Consider the following 16,652-nt stretch of genomic DNA (forward strand, 5'->3'; position numbering starts at 1 on the left):
AGCTGCACATATGTGATTTAGATGCTCTTTCATGCATCTGATATATCTTGCAATTGAAAAGCAAAAGAACAAACATCATGATTGCCCCTGGCAATGAATCTGGAGGAAGGAAGACGAAGGTGAGGTGAGAGGGAAAAAGCAGAGAGGAGGGGCTGAAAAGACTAAGTCTGAGCCCCCAGAAGCCAAGAATTGAGGCTGAGGTTGAGTGAACAGGAGATCTGTTCTGGAGTCAGGACCTTCTCCCCAGTCCCCAGGGAGTCAGACCAAGATTGGGAATTTCTACAGGTCTTTCATCTCTTCCTCCTCTGTTTGTGCTAATGGAGGGTCCCTGCCTTCTGGTCATTTTCAGATGTGGGTATCCATCTGGATCAATGTGGAGACACTGACCAGCCACTATCGAGCAGCGTCAACCCAGAGAGTGGGCAGAGTTGGAGAATGGACATTCCTGAGGCCAGATGGAGAAACTGGGTGAAGCTCTTGTGATCAACACAGAAAGCCTTTCTGTGGGAGCTGGGGATTTCAGTGGTTGAAAGAGAACAGGCTAAATAGAGGAATAGAGGAATGGAGCATGTGGGAGCAGTGATGTGAGAGAGCAACGGGTAGTATGGGAAGCTAGACTGTCCCTCTGTTTGTTTCCCCCACCTTCCCTAAAAGATGCAACCAGCACTGTAAATCAACTATATTTCAATTAAAAAAAAAAAACAAAAACAAAAACACGGAAAATGGATGCAACCAGCTTTTCTGGCCTTGAAGAGAGGGTTGATGGACCCTGCAGCAGTTCTAGCAGCCAAGGGGTTAATCCTCAAACCAGCTGCCTCTGGGGTGGTGTGAGGAGGTAGGACTCAGAAGCAGTTACTTGGCACCACTATGGGCATCAGCTCTACGGCTGGGAACCTCCACAGAGCCCAGGCCTTTAGCTGCCAGTCTACTCTCCACTCTGTCCCGAGGGGTTCCAGGCGCAGGGCTCTTACGGCTTATTCTGGATTCCCATCCCCCACCCTACAGCGGTGGACTCTGCCGCCTGGCGCAGACGAACCAAGCCCGGGGGCAGACAGATACGCAGTTTCCGACTGCTCCTTGGTCTCCAGGGTCTCTGAACGCAGACCTGGCCTGGCCTCGCTGGGAATGCCGATAGACAACGGGTGGGCGGAGGGGGCCGGGATAAAGGTGAGGAGAAATGAGAAGACATCTGAGATAGACACCACTAATCAGAGGTCAGAAACAAGGGAGTAGAGACGTCGGGACGCAGAGACGCGAGACGTGGGGTCCTGGGCTCTGAGCCTGGAGGTGGAGGGCAAGCCAGAAGCCCCCTTTCTTCCTTCCCATCGCTGCCTCTTCCTGGGACCCTCTAGGCGCTCCCTGAGGCCCCTTCCCCTTCTCCTACCCGCCCCCTCCAAATCCTGCACCCTCTGCGGATTGGTCCCCGGCCTGCCGGGGGGCGGGGCTCGAGGGCTTTGACGTCACCGGCCGAGGGGGGCGGGCAGCTAGGGGAGGGGGTGACGGGCCCCGGCTCAGCACCTCGGAGAGTTCCCTCCCCGGCCTTGTTTTGCTTCGGAATCGCCGCCGTGGGAGGGAGCCAGGGGGCCGGGCAACACGCGCAGCGGCTGAAGGATGGCCGTGGAGGGGTCGATGTGCCCCGGCGGGCAGAGGGCCCAGCGGTGATCCGGCGGTGGGGGGGCCGGGGCGCCGGGCAGGGTGAGGGGCAGCTGGCGGCGGCAGCAGTGGCCACACATCTGGATGGAAGCGAGCTTTGTCCAGACCACCATGGCTCTGGGGTTGTCCTCCAAGAAAGCGTCTTCCCGCAATGTGGCCGTGGAGCGCAGGAACCTGATCACCGTGTGCAGGTGGGCACCGCCGGCGGGCGGGGGTGGGGTGGTCAAGGAGAGGCGACGGGGCCTGCTGGAGGCGAGGATGCACAGCAGACGCGAAGAAAAGGGAAGCAGCACAGGGTTGAGGAGCATGCGTCCGCTATCCTCAGACCCAGGCTTGGAGAGGGTCTGGAGGTCTGGTCCCTACCCTTCTAGGCCAGGCCAGGCCAGGCCTGTGCCCAGCCTGGGGCCTGGAGGGTGAGGGGTGTTTAATTGGCACTGCAGCTTCCTGTGAGAACCAGGAAGTGACATTGTCTGTGAGGGGGAGGGGTGGGGAGGGCTGGCTCCCTTGCTGGGGGCGGGAGCTGGGTGGGCAGAGGAGAACTGATGGGAGAGGGGAATGAACGCCCTCCAAGCATGTCCTCACTCCCACCCCTTCCAACCTGGCCTCTGTGGGGTAGGGCTTTTCTGGGAGATTTCCCAATGCTCAAATCCTGGAGCAGGGGTGGTGCCCTCCTCCATCTCTGGGCAGTTGCAGCCCATGGCAGGGTCAACCAGGCATGTAGGTGAAGTCCTGGCATCCATCCAGTGAAGACACAGCACTGCCCCTGTGGTGGGAAGGAGTGAGGGCCTGACCACAGAAGCTGGGTTCTCCCGGGTTCAAGGGGAAGAGATTGGGAGGGCCGAGCCCTTGGTTCCCAAGGGTGGGGTTGTCGCAGTGTTGGGAAGACTTGCCCGCTTTCTTGGGGCCCAGAAAGTGAACCTTCCCACTCCCCAGCCCTGCAGTGGCTCACTCTCCCTGCCCTGAAGCCAGGAATGACCAGTCCTCACCCCCTACCTGCACTCATCTTCCCCTTGGAGCCCCCTGCCAGCTGCCTTCTCCACCTGCAATCTCTCCTCTGCCCAACGCCACCTCTGAGGGCTCAGCTGTCTTCCCTTGCCAGACCCACCTGCCTGCATACCAGCCTTGGTCCTGCTCCTTCCCCCAGGGATCAGTGCCCACCTGATGCCCTGGGTCAGTCTCCTATAACTCTTCCAGGTTCTTGGGTGCACACTCAGCTCTACTACGTCTGTCTCATACCATTATATCCCCAGTGCCTAGCATGGTGCTGTGCACACATGACCTCTGTAAAAATGCCTGGAACGTTAGAGAAGGAATGAGTGTGGCAGTGGCCCAGCCCAAATGCAGGCCTCTGCCTCCATGCTCACCTCCCAGGCCCTGCCAGTGTAAAACACAGAAGGTCCTGGGTTCAGGCTCTTCTTCAGTTATTAGCTGTACCACCTTGTGGAAGTCTCCTAACCACTCTGAGCCTTGGGTGTCTCACCATCTCCATCGTAGATGTAACAGTCACACCAAGGAATGGTCATGACACGATGCATGTTGGAGCCTAGTACAGTACCTAGCACATGAAAACAGCCTGTTCCGATGCCATCCTTCCTGTCTCTCTCATCTTTCTTGAGCTCCTAGGTTCTTCTTCCTTCTCTTGCCTTCCAGGACAGCTGGGACTGTTGAAAGTGTAGGGAAGAGACAAACGCCCCTGGGCCTCAGCTGTAGAAGCAGACGTTCTGGGGGACTGGAAGTGGGGTTAGAGCTGGAATGTGAGGGACAGAGTTGGCAGGGGGGATTGGGAGCATGACAGAGGCTCAGAAACCCCTCCGGCCCCTGCCACCTCATCACAGTCACGTGGTTTGCCTCCAGCTCCGGGAACAGTTCCCTTTAGCAGGCCGAGGGCTCCCCTGGGCCCTGGTTGCCCTGTCTCCATGGTAACCTGCAGCAGCCACTGCACCTCTGAGCAGGGAACACACCATGGGGCTCCTGGGGGCAATGACCAGCACCACAGCACCCCTGAGGACAGATGGCAGATGGCTGCCATGCTGAAACCAGCCACAGGCCCCCACTGAGGTCTGACCCAAATGACCAGAAGACATCACAGGAGCAGGGCTGTATAATAAAGTCCAGATAATGCCCTAAACACAGACTCCTTCTGGCTATGCCATTAATGGCCCAGTACTTTACCACCCCTGCCCCATGGCTTGCTCACTCACCTTCTCCCAGACTTTTCCCAGAATTTGAACCAAAATTTGATGAGACAGGTACTATTATTCTTGTTTACACCTGGGGAATATGGGCCTTGGAGAGACTGAGTGACGTGTCCAAGGCCACAAAGGCACCACCAGGACACAGGATTTGAGTCCATCCAGGCTGCCTCCCTTGGTACAACCCCAGCACTGACCTGACTCTTATCTCAGGCCAGACCAACTCAAAGGAAGGGAGTGAGGTCTGTGGGCTTAGTTGTGCCATTGGCCTAGAGCCTTGGAGGCCAGTGTTTGAGGGCTGGAGCATGGAGTGGAGGACAGAGTGTGGAGGAGGCAGGGGCTGCTTGGGGCCTCACTGATCCTGACATCCACCAGGAGGCCCCAGAAAGAGCAAGGGCATTGGGATCAGACATACTTGTTGACGCCTCACAAGTGGTGTAACTTTGAACAGATCAGGCAATCTCTTAGACCGTTCAGTTATCTTATCTGTAAAATCGGGGTGATGGTGATACTAAGAGGGCCTTCCTCCCAAGGCTGTCGGGATAGATGAAATGACATACAGAGTATAGCGCTGGCACATTACAGGACTGGATGAGCTTAGAGAAAGAAGGATGGTTCCAAGCAGCCCCCATGTCCCTGGACACATCCCCCCTGCTGTACCACCCACAGAGGGGCCATGATGGGATGCTGGGAACCACGTCCTCATCCCTGCCCCACCCCACTGCAGCGATGGCAGGTGGAGACTGCAGGCGTAGGGACTGCAGAGGGAGCCCAGGCTCTGGGTGGATTGGAGGGAGGGTGGGGGCTGCTGGGCTCCAGTCTCTCAGCCCCATTGGCTTCCCTTGGCTTCTTTCCTCTCTGAGAGGCCAGGTGTCCAGGCCCTCAAGCCCCCTTCTAGAGATGCTGCCAGTAACCCCTCCCACCCACTGTGTGTGTCAGACCCGCACCCTGCGCCTCCCCCAGCCCAGCTCTGCACTGCCTGGTTCTGGGCAGCTGGTGTGTGGGTGGCCGAGCTAGGAAGGAAAAGGGGGAAGGGGAGCATCCGTGTGCTGGAGGTCCACCTGGCCACCCATCCATGCCCACGCTCCATGTGCTTGGTGCAACTCACATGCTCTGGCACAGGTGACCCCACCCCCACCCCAGAAGGGACTGGAGACGTTCTAGCAATGGCAGAAGGCAGCTCAGGACAGGGGCACAAAGCAGCTCCCACCTCCGAGCCAACCCCCACCCTTCTCTGACAGAGAGAATGCAACTCCAAAGGGTGGGTGATCAGGAAGAGGCTCTGGGCTGGCCCCCTGGCTCTAGGCGCCTCATCCTTCTACCTGTTGTTTCATCCCCTCTCATACCTTGTTCCTGAAGCTTCCCTTCTCTGCCTGTCACCTCTCCATCACCCACTCTGTCAATCAATCTCCCATCTGCCACCCTACTCACTCACATCACAGCCCCTCTCTGGTCACTACAGCCTCACTTGTCCCCCACCCTCTTTCCCTCTGCCTCCCTACCACATCCATGCTCCTGGTGATCTCTTCTTATCCTGCCTTTTACCCCCATTACCCTGTCTTCTCACCTGACACCCCACTGCCCCTTCTCCCTCCCTCTCACCCAGGTTCTCCGTGAAAACCCTGCTGGAGAAGTACACAACGGAGCCCATCGATGACTCATCCGAGGAGTTTGTGAATTTTGCAGCCATCTTAGAGCAGATCCTCAGTCACCGTTTCAAAGGTGGGTCCAGGTTCCTGTCCCCTATTGCTCCCAGCTACCCTCTTCTGATCTACTCTGTGGCTGTCTGAACCCCTTCATTGACCCTGGTCCCAATTCTAGATCATGCACAGAAGCTCAAGCACAGAGCTGGGAAGGGGGGGCACAATACAAGGGGTACCCACAAGCCCCAGCAGTGAGCCTTGTGTGTATATGCATGTGTGGGTATGTCTGTTTGGGGTAGGCGTGATGCATGTGCATGGCTGCTTTTATTTATGCATGTGGATGCCCCATTACATGGACCCTCTCCAAACTCCCTGGTCTTGCTGAGCCCGCTCCCTGCCCTGGCTCAGCCTGTGCCCCAGCAGGTCCGGTGAGCTGGTTCAGCTCAGATGGGCAGCGAGGCTTTTGGGACTACATCCGCCTGGCCTGCAGCAAAGTGCCCAACAACTGTGTGAGCAGCATTGAGAACATGGAAAACATCAGTACTGCCCGGGCCAAGGTGAGGGGCCTGCAGCGGGCAGGAGGGCAGCTGCCCCCTCCTCTGGATACAGAGGGGCTGCTTGCTCCTTGGTCCTCGCCCCAGCCCACAGGCACTGGGGAGAAGGGCCACAGGAGGTCCAGACCCAGGGACACACACGTGGGTCCCTCTGGGGCAGCCGGTAAAAGTGAATGTGCTTTCCAGGGCCGGGCATGGATCCGGGTGGCACTGATGGAGAAACGCATGTCGGAATACATCACCACAGCCCTGCGGGACACTCGGACCACCAGGTCAGACCCCCTCAATCAGTGTGGACCACAAGTCTCAGGGTGTACATTCATTGCCTAAACACATTTGATCCTTAAGTTGCCACAGCAACCTTCAGTATCTGGACTACAACTACCAGCATGCACTGCTAGTTTCCCTCTCCCAGACCATCCACCTGTCAGCTGGGCCAGCCCTTCCCAGAACACACTTTCAGCACCACCATCATCTCTTCCAAGTCAAGTTCATTATCCCCCATGACCCCAGTGCTGGTCTCACACACACAGCTCTGGACAAGCCTCAACTATGTATTATTTTACTTGTTGGCCTCGTTCCATGACCTATAGCACACAGCTCTACCTGCTCTGCAAACAGCAGCAGTACTGTACTTGCTACCCATGGACTACAGAGTTCCGGTCCGTGCACTGTGGGTCTGCAGAGACATTGGGTCTGGGAGGCAGGGTCACAGGCAAGATGTGCCAAAGGGGAAAATGGGTACAGTGGGGCCATGTGCTTTGCTACCCCCCACGTGGTCACACCCAACCTGATGTTTTTAGCTGCACTGTATCTCTGGTGTGTCCTCACATTTCAGGATTCACATTATTTTTAAAAATCGACTGTATGCCAGAATACTTCCCTGGTAGCTCAGATGGTAGAGAATCTGCTTACAATGCAGGAAACCTGGGTTCTATTCCTGGGTCGCGAAGATCCCCTGGAGAAGGGAATGGCAACCCACTCCAGTATTCTTGCCTGGAGAATCCCATGGACAGAGGAGCCTGGTAGGCTACAGTCCATGGGGTTGCAAAGAGTGGGACACGACTGAGAGACTAACATTTCACTATATGCCAAGCATTTTTAGGACTTGTTTCCTGATTTTAAGGATCTGGGTGACTCTGTACTTGGTGGAGAAGGGGTAGTTCAGAGGGATGGAGGTCGAATCTCCCGGGACACGCGTTTTAATAGGTGGGAGACACAGGCGCTATCCCCAGTGGGCCCCAGCCTGAGGAGGAGACACAGTGAGGGGTGAGCAGGAAAAAAGACACCTCCTTCCTCCCGGCAAGGTTTGTGATAAACCAACAGAAGCCCTGAGGTGTGGGGCTCCTTGGGAAGACTACATTGCCGGTACCTCCCTCCTCCCCACAGACGCTTCTACGACTCAGGAGCCATCATGATGCGGGAGGAAGCCACGGTCCTCACTGGGATGCTGATCGGACTGAGCGCCATAGACTTCAGGTGGGGTCTGGGTGGCGGTGGCGGTCGCCGTGACGGTGGGATTGGGGTTGTTTCTCTGCGAAAGTCCACACTCCCATCCTCTCATACCTGCCCCCTACCCTGTGGCTGCTCTGCCTCCAGCTTCTGCCTGAAGGGCGAAGTGCTGGACGGGAAGACCCCCGTGGTCATCGACTATACGCCCTACCTAAAGTTCACTCAGAGGTGAGCAGCCCGATTGTTACGGAGGTGGGTGGGTGCGGACAGACAACCGCCCTGAGGGGTGGGGATGGCGGCCGGGAGGCAAGCGGTCTGGGCATCATGCCGCCCCCCTCCCCGCCCCCCGCCCCCGGCCCAGGAGGCTTGTCGGTGTAACTGTGTAACCTTGGCTGTGTAACTGCTTCCTCCCTCAAGCTACGACTACTTGACGGACGAGGAGGAGCGGCACAGCGCCGAGAGCAGCACGAGCGAGGACAACTCGCCCGAGCACCCGTACCTGCCGCTCGTCACCGACGAGGACAGCTGGTACAGCAAGTGGCACAAGATGGAACAGAAGTTCCGCATTGTCTACGCGCAGAAGGTGCGCGGCGCGCGGTGTGGGCGGGGCGTGAGCGGGGCGAGCCCGGCAGAAGGCGGGGCGGGCGGCCGCGGGGACCCCCTTCTTTCGCCGCCCGGGCTGAGCCGGCGCCCCGCAGGGCTACCTGGAGGAGCTGGTGCGTCTGCGCGAGTCGCAGCTGAAGGACCTGGAGGCGGAGAACCGGCGGCTGCAACTACAGCTGGAGGAGGCGGCGGCGCAGAACCAGCGGGAGAAGCGGGAGCTGGAAGGCGTGATCCTGGAGCTCCAGGAGCAGCTGTGAGTGCCGCCGTCGCGGCCCTGACCCCGGTCCCCCGCCACCCCGACCACATCGCCCCCGCTGACTCTAACATCACCTTTCCTGATACCATCCACCAACATGAGACCACTGAGCCCGATACCACCACCCTGAGATTCCCCCTCCCCGGGCAACCTAGCTTTATTCTCAACATTAAGACCCGCCCCACCCCCTCCCCCACCCCCGCCCCAAGCCGGCTCCCCACTTCATCCTCAGCTACGCGACACCAGCTAGAATGGCCACTCAGCAGTACTCCTGGGATTCCGGCACTACAGGAGCCCCAATATTACTCACAAGCATCTCTAATTAATAGTATTCAACGCCCTTCAACATGATTGCATCATTCCCTCTGTTCAACACATCTGAACAGCAATGTAGGCCCACTGAGCATCATCAGGCACAGTGACCCCCAACCTCACTTCTACCCATCCTTCTAACAGTTCCTCTTTAAACGTTTTCATCACCTGAGGCCTCCCAGCCTGATCCCGACACCCCATTATTCTTCATGATCCCTGCCCTGCTCTGCACCCCCCTGCCCACCACCCTGACTCCACATCTCATTATTCCGCTAAACCTCAACATAAGTGCACTAATTCCTATCACCCCTGTGACCCCCCAGTACACTCCACTGACTCCCAGGATCTGCCCCACTGACTCTCAACATTCGCAATGTTTCTGCCACCCAGGTTTCAATCCTAGCCCCTCCCCGCACCTCTCTCTGAGCCCCTCTTCCCCACTTCTGCTCCCTCTTCCAGCCAGGCCTGACCCCCACTCCCCATCCCAGGACAGGTCTGATCCCTGGTGACCACGCTCCCCTGGCCCAGGGTTCCAAGGACCTCACCACACGCCTGGTCAACCAATGGCCATCACTGGGCACACTCAGTGGGGCCGAGGGTGCCAACAACCCCAAGCTCTACCGGAGGTAAGCCCCAGCCAGACTCAGCCTGGGCTCAGTGCTGGTCCCGCCTCTCCTACAGAAGAGGGGCGCTAGGGGCTGTGGGCCTCTGTCCGCCCACTGGCTCTCTCTCTGCTTTGTCACAGACACAGTTTCATGAGCACGGAGCCCCTATCTGCTGAAGCCAGTCTAAGCTCGGACTCTCAGCGCCTGGGAGAGGGCAAGCGGGACGAGGAGCCCTGGGGCCCCATCGGTGAGCCCCCCAATCCAGCACCCAGTACCCACTCCAGAAGGGCTGAGGCCAGGCCTTGGGGCTTGTAGTCAGGCCCTAGCCATTTCCCTCATTCACTCCACCCTGCCTGGGAGCTTAGCACAGCAACTGAGAGCTTGGTTTGGGGTATCAGGCAGACCCTGGCACAAATCCCAGCCGTGCCTTCTCTGGTCATGGGAGCTTGGTCATTGAGTCCACCTTGCTGAGCCCTTCTTATCTGTAAAATGGGGGTGCTGATTAGAACAGTCACCAGTGTTGGCAAATGGTGAGGGCCCCATTACATCCTCAAAGGCCCCACAAAGGCCCTACAGATCCTTCGGGAGTTCTCTGCCTAACTATTTTGCTCTTATTTCCTGCGCTCTATGAACCAGTTGCCTGACCATTGTTTCCCCCTTCTCTTTGGCTGCCAGGAAGCTCAGAAACAAATTAGTGGCTCCCTTCAAGCGAATGTCCAGGACTTCAACGCATGCATTTTGTGTTGCCCTCCCTCCTTGGCTTCACCTGGCTTTCCCACCCTAGTTTCCCTGGTGCCTGGACCGCCTGTCTTTTCTTTCTAAAATCCACACCGCACTGGATGACCCTAGAACTTCTTTGAGACGAGGCAGGCTATGGACCGTGGAACCCCGCCACACTGTGTCTGTGATTGTCCGTGTGTCTGTCTCCCCACCAGACTGTGAGCTCCGTGAGGGCAGGGACCGTGTCTCGTCCGCTCTCTGTATCCCCTGCACTTGGAACTGAACAAGTGCTCACCACGTGTTTAATAAACGGACAAAGAGACGATGAACCCTCAGGGGGAGACAGAGACAGAAACTGACGATTCCAATACAGTGTCTGTCCCCAGCTCTGTGCATGACAGCGCCAGGTGCTGTTCCCGGGCTTCACTGCAAAAGGCCAGCGCTCCAGGAATGAGGGTCTCCTGGCGGGTGACCCGAGGGCTGTCCCTTCGCTGCCTGCACCCGAGCACCGCCCACCACTCACTTGCGGAGGCCTCACCCGCCCTCTCTCCCCAGGGAAGGACCCCACGCCCTCCATGCTGGGCCTCTGCGGCTCCCTGGCCTCCATCCCCAGCTGCAAGTCCCTGGCGAGCTTCAAATCCAACGAGTGCCTGGTGAGCGACAGTCCCGAGGGCAGCCCGGCACTGAGCCCCAGCTGAGGAGCGGCGTGGGCAGCGCCAGCCCCACCTGCTGCCCTTCCTCAGAGCCTCCCCAACCCAGGCCACCCTCCAGAGAACGCTGCCACTCAGCCAGGAGTCTCTCTGGAGACACCCTTTGCTTCTAGCCCAGTTCAGCTTCTTGCCCACGGAGGCCGGAGCTGCAGAGGGAGGCCGCTGGGGCTGAGAGGCAGGGGCACCAAGGCCACGGGGAGCCCTCAGGAAGCTGCTTCTTCCGGTGACCCCGATGCCTGGTTAGCTCCCAGCTGGACTCTCCTTCGCTCATCACCCCACCCTCCTCGGGCTGGCGGCCCAGCCTCAGCAGCCCCACCTCCCATGCCTCTTTCGTCTGCCCCTGTGTATGCCCTGGAGTCACTCCTTTCTCAGCCCCCTGGCTGGGGGCGGGGGGCAGCTATGAGGGTATCAGGCAAATAAAAACCAGAGGACTGAGGGCGGCCTTGTCTGTGGAGGGGCTGGGACAGGGGGCCCGCTCCTGAGGTTGGCAGAATGTGGTGGAGTTAGTGCTGGGCCCACACCCAGGTGATGCCGGACCCGCTAAACCCTAGGAACAGACTGGTTGGAATAATTCAGGGAGCGGGCGGCTTTTGGTATGAAGTGTCTGAAATAGTAGGCCAGCCCAGGGAAACACCAAAATGTGTTAAGGGCCCCTTGGATAACTCATCTACCCCAGGCAGAGAAGATGTTGGACATCCTGGGCAGGGAGTTGGAGGTGGGGCAGAGATGGAGAAGGCAAGCCCTGGCAGGGCCCCATTTCCCATCCATTATCCTGAGCAATTCAGCTTTGGCCTACAGGTCCAGACTCTTCCATTAGGCCAAAGCCTGGCATTGAAGCCACCTTCCTTCCTGGGTTATCACTTAAGTGTGCTCTTGGGTAAAGGTCTCACCCCCACCAGTTCTCATAACATCGCAGGAGGGCTCCTCTACAGGGATGCCACCTGGTCAGCCAAAGCCAACGTCAAGGTCCCTTCCAGGCCTCTTCCATGCAAATCGCTCACCAAGCCCTGTTTTCCCACCCACCCCAGACACCTCCTGCAATCACAAGCACTGGAAAGAAGTTTATCATCTTTAGACTCAACAAATTAACAGGGGTGGATACAGACTACACCAGCCCAGGGTTTTGTGGCTCCTAGAGACAAGCTCACTTACAGCAAACCCACAGGGAAAGGAGGGGAGAAGTGAGCAGATTTGGTCTTGAACTTGAGGGGACAGAGTGATGATTCTCAGGGCCGGGGAATGGGGAAGAACAGGAAGCAGTTGGGGTTGGGGGGGTGCTCTGGGTGGGTGCAGAGGGGCATTCCCCTACCCCTGGGGCTGAGTGGGGAGGAAAGAGAAATGAGCCCCTCCCCTCAGTGCTGAAGGAAAAGGCACTTGGCTCAGTCTCCTCCTGCCCCACCCTGTCCATGGAAGAGGCAGGGTCCTTGTCCCCTCACTCCTTTCAAGGGCTCAGAAGCTGTTCCCTGTTGAGCCTCTGGAAGAAGTTTTTGCCGAACTCATAAGTGCTGATCATGATGGCGCAGGAAGGGGCGGCCTTGATGATCCTCGGGAGGAAGCCTGCAGTCACGGGGGGAGGCTAGGGTCAGAGGTCGAGTCCCAGGGAGCACCAACTTCACCAGGGTGTGGACAGACGCACAAAAACGCCCACCTGCAAAGAGGCCCCTGGTGCCTGACTCAGCCAGGATCCTCCGTAGCAGCAGCCAAGTGGAGTCGGTGTTCAGGGGCATCACTGCAAATCCAGGCCCAGTAAGACCCCGCTGGGCACCCCCAACCCCGCCTGCCCTGCCCCACACTAGCCAGGGCTCCTCACCTCTCAGAGCCTCCACTGCTCCTAGTGCGACCTGGCGTTGAGTCTTCACCACGTCGAAGGGTAGAGTCAGGGTGGCCGCCACCTGGTGGGGTGGGGACAGGCTTGTCTCCATTCCCAGAACCCTCATCCCTTGCATCCAACCAGGGCCTCCTGGCCTTAGCTAGAATATCACTAGGGGAATGGAGTGAGCATACCCCTGGACAGGCACGCAAAGATTCTTTTCCAGAACATCTCCAACAACCCTTTGGTCACTTCAAGCACACATCAATGGCCTCACTCCCAGCATGATCGACTCACCATCCCTGAGATGCCGCCAGCGACAAAGCTGATGCCCACGGAGGTCTGGTCCTTTGGCCTGAGCCCGCTCAGCCAGCTCTTCACCAGCTCATAGTTGAACCAGTACAGAGCTTGGGGGCATGGGGGTGCACTCGTTAGAGACTGGGAGGGCAGTGGGGTAGGCGCAGACCTCCCATCTCCCACGGACCTACATCACAACTACTCCCTCCCAATTATGAAGCCTGCATGCTATGTGCCACTGGATTTCACAGGCCCTGGGCAGGAAGCGTCTCATGAAAACGTGGGGTCCACTTCACACGTGAGATGGATACTCATGGCTCAGAGAAGTTACATGACTTATAGATTAGTAGTAGCAAAACTGGGCTTTAGTTGTAGTCCTTCTAGGGCCCCTCCTCAACCCCTGCACTCCAGGTGCCTACCTGAGAAGGGCACATCCCGAAGGGCAGTGGGACCCCAGCCCAGCCAGAGTGAGCGCCAGCCACCCTGAGCCACAGCTGCTCGGACACAGGTGCCCAGCTCCCGGTATGATAGATGCTGAGCCTGCAGCTTTGTCCGCACCAGCTCTAGGGGGCTGATCACAGTCACGGTGCCCACTGCGGGGAATGGGAAGATGGGTCAGCTCACAGGTCCCAGTGGCAGCCCTCCCAGAGTCTGCGGGCCTTGAACATCCCCCCACCCCAAGGCTGGCATAGGTTGGGAGTCTGGACTGGGCTCCTGCACGGGGGGATGGTCAAAGGGAGATGGCGGGCCCAGGGCTGTGCTCACGGCGGGCCAGTGCGCCAGCCACCATGGGAGCGTAGAGGTCAGAGGTCAGGGCTCGACCACACAGGAAGGCCTTGAGTTGGTCATAGGCGGTGAAGTAGGCGGCAGTGGCTGGCACAGTCATCACCCTGGGGGTGTGTATAGGTTAGGCAAAACTCTCCAAAGCTCCCAAACCTCCCAAGGTTCCCTGGCCCCACTCAGCCAGCCAACATTGGGAGTAAGAAGTCGGAATGGGGGGATCGGGGGAGGTAAGCCGCAGAACTGGGGTGCTCACAGGGTGGCTGGGAGGCCGCTCCACAGGGTCCTGGTACCCTCATGTCGCACAATCTTCACAAAAGCATCCTGGTCATGCAGACAGCAGCCCAAAAGGAGGAAGGATGAAATGAACAAGGCTCGTGGCAGGGGTGGCCCAGGCTGGGTCCTCCCAACGCCCTTGCTTCTACCCAGGAGCCCTTCGGGCCTGCACACGTGTAACTCCCTAACTGACTCCAGACAGACTCCTACTTGGGCTTCCCAGGTAGTGCTACTGGTAAGAATATGCCTGCCAATGAGAGAGACATAAGAGACGTGGGTTCAAGCCCTGGGTTGGAAAGATAACCTGGGACAGGAAAGAGCAACCCATTCCAGTACTGGTGCCTGGAATACTCCATGGGCAGAGCAGCCTGGTGGGCTACAGTCGATGGGGTCTCAAAGAGTCAGACACAACTGAGCATGGAACAGGAGAGACTCCTAATCACCTTTCAAACCTCATGAAGGCCCTGCCCGCTCAGGGGAGCGCTTCCCAAAATGAACTAGCCATCTCTACATGCTTTAGGCTACCCACTGTTTTCTGGGTCTGCTGCCCTACCAATCTGTATCCCTCCGAATGCCTATAGACCCATCCAGGGGCACAGCTGCTCCTCACCATGGTACCAGTGAAGCGAGTGGGGTCCTGAAACCAGGTGGCACAGCGGGCACCATTTGGGCACAGGTAGAGGGGCTCTAGGACACCATTGCAGTACAGGAGGCACTTCCCTGTGGATCGGAGAGAGGAGGGCACTGGGGAAGGGGTGGGGGCGTCAGAAAGACAGGGCCCTGGAACCTCACAGAGAGGTGGTGAGCTCCCATCCCTGGAAGGAGCCTGGGGTCCCTGGGTGGACATTCTAGTGTAGGACAGAGGGCTGGCTGATAAGATCTAGAAGTGTGTGCCAGTCCACAGCTGTGAAACCCCCATGTGCCCTGAGAGACTGGGACACTCCCTCCCCTGAACCCTTACAGGCTCACCGTGGTGCGGGCACTCACATTTGGCGTAGGAGAGGCTCCATAGTCTGGAGGGAGGCATTAGCTCTAAAATACAAGACGGTACCTCAAGTCAGAAGTGTCCCCCACCTGCCCCCAGGCACCCCATCCCTGGGGAACCCTGTACCCCCATTGGCTCCAAAGTCAGACACTCACCACTGGCCACTGAGGGGCGCTGAGACTGCAAGCGTACCTTCACCACATCCAGGGGGGTCACTAAGGGAGAAGGGCAGGACTGGAGGCTCCTTCAGGACCCCTCCCTGAGCCCTCATCCAGAGCCAAGTCACTTGTCAACGTCTGGTTGGCCCAAGCCCCCAGCTGCTCCCACCCCACCTTCCCAGGTCTTACTGAAGAGGGAGGTGACCACAGCCCCCGCGCCGGATGCCACCATTTGTTGGAGAGGGCTGATGCCCCCTGGGTCCTGGTCAGCCATCTTGTAGCTTCAGTTCTGAAAAGCAAGTGTCAACTAGAGCAAAAACCAGAGTCAGGAAGGGGAAGAAAGGAAGCAGGGGTGCCTGGGGACACTACGGGGACTCTCACCCCATTCACTCACTGAGCATGAGTTTCTCACAACCACTTTCTAAAGCAGTTATTCTCAGCTTCACTTTGCTGGGGGCGTGGGGGTGGGGAACATACTCAGAGAGGTGAGTTGACCGGGCCAAGGTCATACTGGGAATAGTCAGCAAGGAAACTGGGAGAGTCACCCATCAGTTAATGGATATTAACGGCCCACCGCCATTCCCTCTCCCTCGCCACACCGGCATACTGTGATCCAGTTCAGTGCAGGTGCCCTGGCAGGCCTGGGGACCAACGATCAAAGCTCCTGAGCCGCCCCCAGCTCCAGCGCCCAGGCCCGAGATGGGTGCATGCCAGCCTCGAGTCACGCACACAGCGTGGAGAGGTGAGGCCGCGCGGCGAGGTAAAGGTAACAAATCTGAGGGCGGCGAAGGGTCCATCCCCTTTCCTGGGACTGAAGGTGAGGACTCCCAGACCTCCCCCGCACCCGTCCTCTCGAGGCCCGAAGGGCTAGGCCCCGGGTCCGAAGGGTAAAGACAAATTTCTCTGCTTTCTCTTGCGAGCGGGGGCGGTGGCGTGGGGGTGGGGGTAGGCTAGGCCGAAAGTGCTAGAAGTAGGGATAGGACGACAAGATCGCTGTTCACCCCTCAGAGACATTCTGTTCCGACTCCTCGCGCAGGGAGCGCCGGGTGGGGCCGACTAGGTCGGCCCGCGACTCCCGGCCCCCAGCCCAGGCCCGCCCGGCTCAGGCTCCCTCGGACCCCTAGGAACCCAACTCCCGCCTCTGCCTCCCGCTTGGCCCTCAGCCTTGGTCCAGTCCCGCCCACCTGGCTCTAGGCCGGTGCTCGAGCGGCGCGGTGCCCTGGGCCGGGCGGACCCATAGCGGCTCCGCCGCCGGTGCGGGCTCCGCGCGCGCTCACTCGGCACCGAGGCCGACTCGGAAAGCTGCCGAGCTCGCCCCGCCCCCGGCTGGCCCTGTGAGGCCCCGCCCCCCGGGCCGATCGACCGTTTGCCCGGAGTGACGCCGTCCCGCCCACTCGCGGCCTCCTCCCAGTCCCGCGCTAGCCTGAACCCGCGCGGCTGATGCCCAGTCCCGCCCGCGCGCCAAGGTCGCGTGTCTCCATGCCGCGCTCGACCTGGCGGCAGGGCTGTACTCGACAACTTATTGTCCCAAACACCACCCCACCATTACCCCGGCAGAGCGCTGCTCCCGCAAACTTTCCAGACGAGCATAGGTAAAGCACTCCCCCGGTTTTCTTCATTCACGGGCCGGAAGAGATTTGAATCAA

General features: G+C 58.7%; 2 protein-coding genes across 14 annotated transcripts; one reads left to right on the top strand and one right to left on the bottom strand.

Annotated features, from left to right (window-relative positions):
* Nucleotides 1-1,448: 1,448 nt before the first annotated feature.
* On the top strand, nucleotides 1,449-11,135 carry RUNDC3A (RUN domain containing 3A). Of its 10 annotated transcripts, none has more exons than XM_005220921.3 (11): nucleotides 1,449-1,844; nucleotides 5,452-5,567; nucleotides 5,897-6,045; nucleotides 6,229-6,314; nucleotides 7,432-7,521; nucleotides 7,642-7,722; nucleotides 7,912-8,077; nucleotides 8,193-8,350; nucleotides 9,154-9,291; nucleotides 9,411-9,517; nucleotides 9,946-10,358. In XM_005220921.3, the coding sequence occupies exons 1-11, from the start codon at nucleotides 1,738-1,740 to the stop codon at nucleotides 9,963-9,965; spliced, it is 1,218 nt and encodes a 405-aa protein (XP_005220978.1). In that variant the 5' UTR covers nucleotides 1,449-1,737; the 3' UTR covers nucleotides 9,966-10,358. The 10 variants fall into 10 exon arrangements, with proteins under 10 accessions (XP_005220978.1, XP_015314376.1, XP_005220976.1 ...); XM_005220919.4 differs by lacking the exon at nucleotides 9,946-10,358 and adding an exon at nucleotides 10,546-11,135 and having other exon boundaries at nucleotides 1,481-1,844; XM_024980408.1 differs by having other exon boundaries at nucleotides 1,487-1,844; nucleotides 5,912-6,045; nucleotides 9,946-11,135.
* A 613-nt stretch (nucleotides 11,136-11,748) lies between these two features.
* Nucleotides 11,749-16,310, bottom strand: SLC25A39 (solute carrier family 25 member 39). Of its 4 annotated transcripts, none has more exons than XM_005220843.5 (12): nucleotides 16,191-16,310; nucleotides 15,196-15,295; nucleotides 15,004-15,063; nucleotides 14,851-14,895; nucleotides 14,474-14,607; nucleotides 13,844-13,911; nucleotides 13,573-13,697; nucleotides 13,227-13,400; nucleotides 12,808-12,917; nucleotides 12,511-12,592; nucleotides 12,349-12,429; nucleotides 11,749-12,257 (listed from the first exon to the last, which is right to left on the bottom strand). In XM_005220843.5, exons 2-12 carry the CDS (start codon nucleotides 15,278-15,280, stop codon nucleotides 12,142-12,144), a joined length of 1,080 nt encoding a protein of 359 aa, XP_005220900.1. In that variant the 5' UTR covers nucleotides 15,281-15,295; nucleotides 16,191-16,310; the 3' UTR covers nucleotides 11,749-12,141. The 4 variants fall into 4 exon arrangements, with proteins under 4 accessions (XP_005220900.1, NP_001068883.1, XP_059733866.1 ...); NM_001075415.1 differs by having other exon boundaries at nucleotides 14,474-14,583; nucleotides 16,191-16,292; XM_059877883.1 differs by lacking the exon at nucleotides 16,191-16,310 and adding an exon at nucleotides 15,614-15,902 and having other exon boundaries at nucleotides 14,474-14,583.
* Nucleotides 16,311-16,652: the final 342 nt, after the last annotated feature.

The sequence above is a fragment of the Bos taurus genome, chromosome 19, assembly GCF_002263795.3.
Source record: "Bos taurus isolate L1 Dominette 01449 registration number 42190680 breed Hereford chromosome 19, ARS-UCD2.0, whole genome shotgun sequence".
NCBI classification, from domain to species: domain Eukaryota; kingdom Metazoa; phylum Chordata; class Mammalia; order Artiodactyla; family Bovidae; genus Bos; species Bos taurus.